This window comes from Loxodonta africana, chromosome 2 (assembly GCF_030014295.1).
Source record: "Loxodonta africana isolate mLoxAfr1 chromosome 2, mLoxAfr1.hap2, whole genome shotgun sequence".
Taxonomy (NCBI): domain Eukaryota; kingdom Metazoa; phylum Chordata; class Mammalia; order Proboscidea; family Elephantidae; genus Loxodonta; species Loxodonta africana.
This window is the reverse complement of record NC_087343.1, coordinates 207,338,130-207,347,479: the sequence shown is the minus strand read 5'-3', so window position 1 is coordinate 207,347,479 and position 9,350 is coordinate 207,338,130. Positions and strand designations below refer to the sequence as shown.

The 9,350-nt window shown below is 37.8% G+C and overlaps 1 protein-coding gene across 1 annotated transcript; it reads right to left on the bottom strand.

Moving 5' to 3' along the window:
* Nucleotides 1–3,472: 3,472 nt before the first annotated feature.
* LOC100668215 (olfactory receptor 2M3-like) lies at nt 3,473–5,317 on the bottom strand. Its single transcript, XM_003422137.3, has one exon. It carries the CDS (start codon nt 4,520–4,522, stop codon nt 3,581–3,583), a length of 942 nt encoding a protein of 313 aa, XP_003422185.2. The 5' UTR covers nt 4,523–5,317; the 3' UTR covers nt 3,473–3,580.
* Between the last annotated feature and the right edge of the window lie 4,033 nt (nt 5,318–9,350).

Genomic DNA, 9,350 nt, shown 5'->3' with positions numbered 1-9,350 from the left:
CAGATCTTTCAAAAGCAACTGGAGTACATCAACAGGGAACTGTCAGGAATTCAAGTCAGATTCAGAAAAGGAAGTGGAGTGAGGGATATCATTGCTGATGTTAGATGGATCCTGGCTGAAAGCAGAGAATACCAGAAATATGTTTACCTTTGTTTTCTTGACTATGCAAAGGCATTTGACTGTGTGGATCATAACAAATTATGGATAACACTGTGAAGAATGGGAATTCCAGAACACTTGATTGTGCTTATGAGGAACCTGTACATAGACTAAGAGGCAATTGTTGGAACAGAACAAGGACATACAGTGTTGTTAAAGTCAGGAAAAGTGTGTGTCGTGATTGCATCTTTTCACCATAAGTATTCAATCTGTATGATGAGCAGGTAATCTAAGAAGCTAGACTATATGAAGAAGAATGCAGCATCATGATAGAAAGAAGACTCATTAACAACCTGTTCTATGCTGAAGACACAATCTACCTTGATGAAATTGAAGAGGACTAGAAGCACTTACTGCTGAAAATCACAGACCACAGGCTTCAGTATGGATTTCACCTCAACATAAAGAAAACAAAATCCTCACAACTGGACCAATAAGCAACATAGTGATAAATGAAGAAAAGATTGAACTTGTCAAAGATTTCATTTGACTTGGATCCACAATCAATGCCCATGGAAGCATTCTGCTTCTATCCCTGGGAAATCATAATGTGCCTAGTAATATCTTGCAAGATTTGAGGTTCCAAATGTCATCCAATAACACAAAAATGCATAGTGTGTGTGTGTTTGTGTGTGTGTGTCAGAGGGTTGAAGGGAGAGGTCTACAGTATGGTCACAAAAATACATATAAAGATGTATAAGACTGATACAGAGAAATCTGGCTATATCATATTATTGTTGAATGAACATAATAGCTAATTTTCCTAAAACTTTAGAGCAACATTGCCCTATTGCATGATTGCTTTCTTAGTTTGTTATTTTGTTTATGAATTAAAGTGGTGTTAATATAAATGATATCTGTATTAAGTTACTAACTGAGAGAAATAAAATACTAGGTATGGTTATAGTTAGGATTCAAGCCCTGCTACTTGTAGATAATCTCAAACTTTCACCTATAAAATTGCATTTAAAATCAGCAGGCCAATGAAAGTAGGAGTTTGGTGGATTTGATGAGATTGGCAACATCCCGGGCTAGAAATTTAAAGGAAATTGAGATAAATATTGATTCTAGATGATCTCAAGAGAAAGTTTCCTGAACACAAAGGAATAAAACCACTAGATTTAGAAATGAACTATGATGGACCAATAGCCATCTATGAGAGTGAGGAAGAATGAAAAAAGGAGAAAGAGAGCTTGTGCTTCATGGTAGCCAGAGTGATAGTAATTGTTTTCATATACAAATATATATATATGACTTTCTTGAACAATTCTTAATTTTCCTCAGTGTTTTAAGTAATATTAAGACATATGTAATATAGTTCATGCCCTCACCAGGTATGGAACCCACTCATGACATAAATTAAACAAAATGATGGAAGAAAGTATTAAATTATTAGTGATACTGTAATTCAGAGGAGGATGAATCATTCAATTGGGAAGTTGCAAAAGGCCCCTCTGGAGCAGTGACAATTGTCCTGCATGCTGGGGGTTTGGTCAGAATAGGAACAAAGGCAAGAGCCTAACTTTGGTTTCTCTATTGTCAGGAAAAATTTAAATATTCTCTAGATGCATCTTGCTTATCAGCAATTTCAACTGATTAGAAAAAGAGGCAAAAACCAAACCCACTGCCATCCAGTCAATTCGGACTCATAGCCACCATATAGGACAAGTAGAACTGCCCCATAGAGTTTTCAAGGAGTGCCTGGTGGATTCGAACTGCCAACTTTTGGTTAGCAGCTGTAGCTCTTAACCACTATGTCACCAGGGTTTCCAGTGATTAGAAAAGTTAATATTATTATTATTTATAAGTTTACACATTGATAACTTTGGTAAAACTAATTTTAGAGCAAGAAGGAGAAAGCAATCTTTTTTTTGTTATTGTTTAAAAAAATATCAGCTGTCGATCTGAATTAAATCATCTACACTTCAGTATAATCACAGATACATAAATATCAATAAATATGTTTTAACTAATCCAAACTGCATTATAATTAGAGATAGATCATATAAAAATCAATTTCCTAATTTGGACAAATGACTTCCAGTTGGCTGATTAAATCTGTTACACCATTGTTCTTGCAAAGATTAAAAAAAAAGAAAATCCATTGCCATCGAGTCGATTCTGACTCATAGTGACCCTATAGGACAGAGTAGAACTGCCCCATAAGGTTTCCAAGGAGCACCTGGTGGATTCAAACTGCCAACCTTTGGTTAGCAGCCATAGCTCTTAACCACTATGCCACCAGGGTTTCCTTGGTAAGATTACAACATAATAATGCAGTTCTTTCTTGCTTAATTGTTAAGAAAATAATTAAGATAATGAACACTTTCTTTATCTTCCCCTCCTTAAAACTAGATATGTAAAAAGTGGTGAAATAAATGCTCAAATCATCAATCTACACATGTTATGGATCAATATTATTAACACATGATAACTGATAGCACATTAATTGATTTATGTGCAAATTCACTATTCATTTGGAGATAAAAAGAGTTCACTGCACACAGAGTCTGAATAATATTTTATTAAATTATTACCTTGGATCACTTAGGAAATACCTATTTGACCACTTAACTACAAAAATCCTGGATGTGATTTTTTTTTTTTTACAATAACTCCTTTGGCCAAAAATACATTATATGATTTCATGCAAGTTCCATAAGCTGTATTCCTATTCATTGAGGTGAAATGCAAAAGCAATTGTCAATTTTGGAAAAACTTGATCCTCTTATGGTTAGATAATACCAATAATAATGTTCAACTGAAATTAACTTATATTTATTGGAGAGAAGGTGACTGGAACAGAGTTATAACAAAAAATAATACTTACTACTAAAGAATCTACCACCCACCTGTCAGTTTTTCATACTGTGATGGCTTGTATGTTGCTATAATTCTGGAAAATATGTCACCAGTATTTCAAATACTAGTAGGATCACCCATGGTGGATGGGCTTCAATGGAGCTTCCAGACTAAAACAAAGTAGGAAGAAAAGGCTGGAGATCTACTTCAGAAAGATTAACCAATGAAAACCAAATGGACCACAACAAAATGTTGTCAAAGTAATTCTTTAAGATGAACTCCCTAGGTTGGAAGGCACTCAAGAATACAGTGGCTGCAGCACTGGTCTCTAGCATACCAACAGTCCTGAAGATGACACAGGATTGAGCCACTCACTATGAGTCGGAGCCAACTTGACAGCAGCTAACACCAAATAAAGACAAGACGTTTTACTTAAAAAAACGAAAAAATCTCATGCATTGCAATAAAAGTCCTATAACCTGTTTTTTTTGAGTTGATTCCAACTCATGGTGATCCCATGTGTGTCAGAGTAAAACAGTGTTCCATAGAGTTTTCATTACTTGATTTTTTGAAAGAGAAGTACTTAGCAGAAAACAAAGAATAAAGACAATTGCAGAATTTATTCTCCAGACTTGCCCTGCCCTAATACCTTCATGAATGCTCTGGTCACTTCTTTGTTGCGGAGGCTGTAGATGAGGGGATTAAGCATGGGAGTAAGGATGGTGTAGAAGATGGACACCATCTTGTCCTGGGTGGGGGAATGATTAGAAGTGGGCCGGATGTATACAAACAAGGCTGTTCCATAGTACATTCCAACCACCATGAGGTGGGAGGAACAGGTGGTGAAAGCTTTGTGGCGACCCTCCCCAGATCCCACGCGAATGACAGCCAGAAGGACTCTAGTATAGGAAACAATGATGATTACTACAGGGATAACAATCATTCCTATACAGCAGATAAAGAGAACCATTTCAAATGTTGATGTGTCATTGCATGCATGGCTTAGCAAAGAAGGAAAATCACAAAAGAAGTGAGCTATTTCCCGGGACCCACAATAGGAGAAAGAAAATGTTGCTGCAGCATCAATGACACCATCGGAAGACCCCAGAATCCAGGAGGAGGCAACCATAAGTCCACAAACTTTAAGGCTCATGAGACTGGGGTATCTTAGAGGATGGCAAATGGCAACATAGCGGTCATAGGCCATTACAGTCAACAGGAAGCACTCACAGCTAAGCAGTGATGCATAGAAAAAAATTTGTGTGGCACAGCCTGTCACAGAAATGGTTGTTCTGCCAGACAAGTAATTGAAGGCCACCTTGGGTACCGTGGTGCAGATCAGCATGAGGTCCATGAGGGACAGCTGACTGAGGAGGAAGTACATGGGGGTGTGGAGCTGGGTGTCCAGGTATATGAGAAAAATCAAGGTAGTATTTCCCATTAGGGCCACTGTGAAGATGCCCAGGACCAGAGAGAAGAGGAAGATGTGGGTAGGGCTATGATCAAAAATTCCTAGAAGGATGAATTCCGAGTCTAAGGTCTGATTCTCCCACGCCATCATTAATAAGTCCGTTACCTAGAACCACAAAAAAGAACACCAGTTCATTAATATGGTAAATGTCTACCCAATGCCTTATAAAGCACTTGGTTCTAGTGAATTCTGTAAGTCAGTGATCAATATGGAATGAACAAGATTAGGAAACTCAAAGAACAAGAACTATAGAATCAGAGAGAAACATAATATGTCAACATTGCTTCACTTTTGAAATTGTAGAACTTGTCTGAAGTTCACCTTCTGAGCATTTTTTTTCTCATTTGAAAAATCAGAATAATAATATTCGTGTTATACAATTCATGGACTATACGAAGAAGAATGGAACATCAGGATTGGAGGAAAACTCGTTAACAACCTGTGTTATGCAGATGACATAACCTTACTTGCTGAAAGTGAAGAGAACTTGAAGCACTTACTGATGAATATCAAAGACTACAGCCTTCAGCCTGGATTACACTTCAGCATAAAAGAAAACAAAAATCCTCACAAATGGAATAAGCAACATTATGATAAACAGAGAAATGATTGAAAGATTCAAGGATTTTATTTTACTTGGATCCATAATCAACCAATGGAATCAGCAGTCAAGAAAGCAAATGATGCATTGCATTGGGCAAATCTGCTGCAAAAGACCTCTTTAAAGTGTTAAAAAGCAACGATGTCACCTTGAAGACTAAGGTGTGCCTGACCCAAGGCACAGTGTTGTCAATCACCTCATATGCATGGGAAAGCTGAACAATGAATAAGGAAGACCGAAGAAGGATTGACACCTTTGAATTATGATGTTGGTGAAGAATATTGACTATACCATGGACTGCCAGAAGAATGAACAAATCTGTCTTGGAAGAAGTACAACCAGAATGCTCCTTAGAAGGAAGGATGGCTGGTGAGGCTACATGTCACATACTTTGGACATGTTATCAGGGGAGATAGGTCTCTGGAGAAGGATATCATGCTTTGTAGAGGGTCAGCAAAAAAGAGGAAGACCCTTAAGATGTATTGATACAGTGGCTGCAACAATGGACTAAAGCATAACAAAGATTATGAAGATGGCACAGGACCGGGCAGTGTTTTGTCCTGTTGCACATATTGTCACTATGAGTCAGAATCAATTCGATGACTCCTAACAACAACAACAACATGACTGATGTAGGTCTTACAAACAGGAACTTCTCAAAAGCAAAGACAGTGTCTGAAACATCAGAAACTCCTTAAAAGATAAGCTGATACATAAATTCCACTTGTCAGTGTGTGACTGATGTGATAACAAAGATTGAAAATAATATTTGTAACTTTGCCCTCGTGATAATAGGTACTTTTACTACCAGTGTTAATAAATATCTGTATGCCTATTACATTATACAGTGCTTGTTTTATAATTTACAGTAAATCCTCTATGCCCTAAGTGGATGTACGGAGAAAAGATTCTTTAATCATTTCAATATAACACCTGGAAGTGGGGGTGTTTGCTCAGAATGCATTGAATGTATGCTAATGGAGGTGGGATAATTTGGATAAAAATAGCGAGAACAATTGCACCACTTAGAGAATATAATCAATTCTGAAGCATATATGTAGAAAGTGGTGAAATATTGCATGTTTTATTGTATGTATACTGGTATAATAAAAAAATATATGAATACATGTAATAATAAAAGTATAAATGCTGGGGTCCCTTTCTGCAATTGTCCAGTACCTCTTATACAGTATGTGTGTGTGTGTATATATGTATATATACATAAAACACGTTGCTATCAAGTCGATTCCAACTCCTAGCAATCTTGTAGGACAGAGTAGGCCTGTCCATAGGATTTCCAAGAAGCAGCTGTTGGATTCGACCTGCTGACCTTTTGGTACCAGCTGACTTCTTAACCACTGCAGCACCAGGGCTCCCCTGTACAGTATATGTAAGACCAAAACAGAAATTCAAGGAATATTCAGGTCTATCCATTCAACTATTATTGGATTTTGTCAGGAACTGGGGATAGTGCAGCAATCACAACAGGCAAAGTCCCAGCCCACATGTGTTGTTACCATGAGATGTGATCAGATGGTGGCAAAATAACCACTGTTAATTCATTAGAGGATAAATGCTGTGAAAAAAGGTAAGGCAAAGAAGTTAGGACTGCAGGGGAGTGTTCAATTTTGGGAATCCAATAGCCCAGGAAGACCTCCCTTATCTGATGACCTTTGTCCAAAGGCTTGGAGAAAGTGAGAAAGAGACTCCATCAATAAAAAACATTACAGATAGAGTAACTATCAAAGTGGAATGTAATAAAGAGGACAGTACGCAAAATAGAAATGTCTAGAAGAATTAAGAAAAACATACCTTTTTCTAATTTAGAGTTATGTTTCTTATTGATTGTGGCATACAAATTTTTTGTATTGCCCTTCAGATTAAGGTTTCAGAATAAACTATTTTCTCATTAAACAGCGCACATATTGTTTTATGACATTCGTGAACAATCCCACAACCTGTCAACACTCTCCCTTCTTGACCTTGGGTTCCCTATTACCAGCTTTCCTGATCCCTCCTGTCTTCTAGTCCTTGCCCCTGGTCTGGTGTGCCCCCTTAGTCTCATTTTCTTTTATGGGCCTGTCTAAAAATCTTTGGATGAACAGCGAACCTCAGGAGTGACTTCATTACTGAGCTAATGAAGCTCTGTCCAGGACCCTCTATTGTGATCCCTGTCAGACAGAGCAGTCAGTGGTGGTAGCCAGGCTCCATCTAGTTGTACTGGACTCAGTCTGGTGGAGGCCATGGTAGTTGTGGCCCATTAGTCCTTTGGACTAATCTTTCCCTTGTATCTTTAGTTTTCCTCATTTTCCCTTGCTCTGGAAGGGGTGAGGTCAGTGGAGTATCTTAGATGGCAGCTCACAGGTGTTTAAGACCCCAGACACTACTCACCAAAGTAGAGTGTAGAGCATATGTTATTCCAATTGAGCTAGATATTCCCTGAGACCGTGGTCCCCACAGCCCTTAACCCAGCAATTCAGTCCCTCAGGGAGGTGGTATTTTAATTTTAATGTATGAGGTAATTATGCACATATTAGGAAAAGATGAGTACAGGTTATTCTTGGCAGCTAAAAGACATCATCATGAGAAAGATAAGGCTGGTGGATAAGACACGAAGACCAAAATGCACTTTTACTCATTCATTAGTGTAATACATTTTCATGAGTTAGGAGAGGTGAAAAAAAAACACATACACAAAACAAAATGGTCAGTAGCCTAGGAGTGGCAAGGGAGTTAGGAGAAATTCACAGAGAAAGAGATGTGGCGGTCAGCCTCATGAGTTCGAACTGCATTTTTAAGTGGAGAGATAATAAAATGCACTGCCTCTGAGGTCTAATTTTTTATATAAATGGCTAATGATGTTGTGTGTAAAAAAGGGAAAAACTCAAAAGCATTTTTAATGTCATTTAGAGAATGGTTGTGACCTGGGGATATTAATCTACCAGAAAGCACCTCTGAAGGGGTGATAAATTAATCAAAGAAACTCTTATGCGCTGAGAAGAGCAATCTCTAAAACAAAAGTGAATCGTTTTTGTCAATAATCATGAAAGGAGAATCAGGCTCATACTTCACTCCTTTGGTGGTAAAGAGATATTTTTGTTTGTTTGTTTGTTTTATGTTGCTTTTAAGCAAATGGTTATAAGGAATTTGGGTAGATCTAGCTCAGTACCAGGCCCAATTAGTTTCTGGTAGGGGCAGGGAGGAGGTTTGTGGTCAGGTTACCCTACCGCAGACCACCCTTGCACTGTCTACAAGAAAGGACATGGCTTCGAGCTCATTCAGGGGAAATGAGGTTATTATTATTATATAGATTATTATACATATTATTTTCATGATACAGATTACTATTGCATTAGTCATTTCAATTCTCACATATTTAAACTTGTTGCTATTGGTTGCTGTTGAGTCAGCCCCAACTCATGGCAACTCTATGCACAATTGCATCAGACATTGTGATCGATAGGGTTTTCATGGGCTGATTTTTCAGAAGTAGATCACCAGGCCTTTCTTCCAAGTCTGTCTTAGTCTGGAAGCCCTTCTGAAACCTGTTTAGCATCATAGCAACACACAAGCAGCTGCTGACAGACTGGTGGTGGTTGCATGTGAGGTGCATTGGCCAAAAATCAAACTTGGATGTCCTATTGGAAGGTGAAATTTCTACCACTGAACCTCCACTGCCCCTGCAATTAAACTTATTTCTGTGCAATGATTCTTCTGAACTATTCGATGGAGCCACCTATTTTGAAAATCATGTCATAAGTGCCCAATTGCCTTGAACTTGTCAATTCTTATTATAGACCAATTAACTCAAACAGAATTTGTTACTCCAAAGTTTCACCATGATTTTTCTTAAGTCTCTCTGAGATATGACTCATGTTAGACTATACCAGAGCTTTTTTTTTTAAGTTAAGAAAGTTGTCTAGCTCATTTGGTGATAATTCTGCCCTGGTCATTAAATACATATAAATGTTGGACAATTGTATTGGAAATCTTGCCGAAATTTCTGCTACGTAACTTTTAATGTAAGCCAAATGGTGCACTATTCAATGAGAATTGGCTAAAAAAATATAAAGCCCGTGTTTTCCTCTCGATTTTCTCTCTTCTATCATTATTTCAGGCTGAACTTACATAAACACACACTTACTTGTGTCATTCTGTCTCACCTCTCCTCATCCATTTGCTGAAGTTGTCTTCACTTTGTCTTCTCACAGAGAATGTGACAAAATATGACCATATCAAAATTTCATAGCATTTTAACAGTGGCATACTGAAGGTATTGAGCACTGCATCACTAAGTATCCTCTACATTAAGATTCG

Coding starts and splice junctions, on each gene's coding strand:
- LOC100668215 (XM_003422137.3), bottom strand. CDS start 4,522: ATGATGGCGTGGGAGAATCAGACCTTAGACTCGGAATTCATCCTTCTA.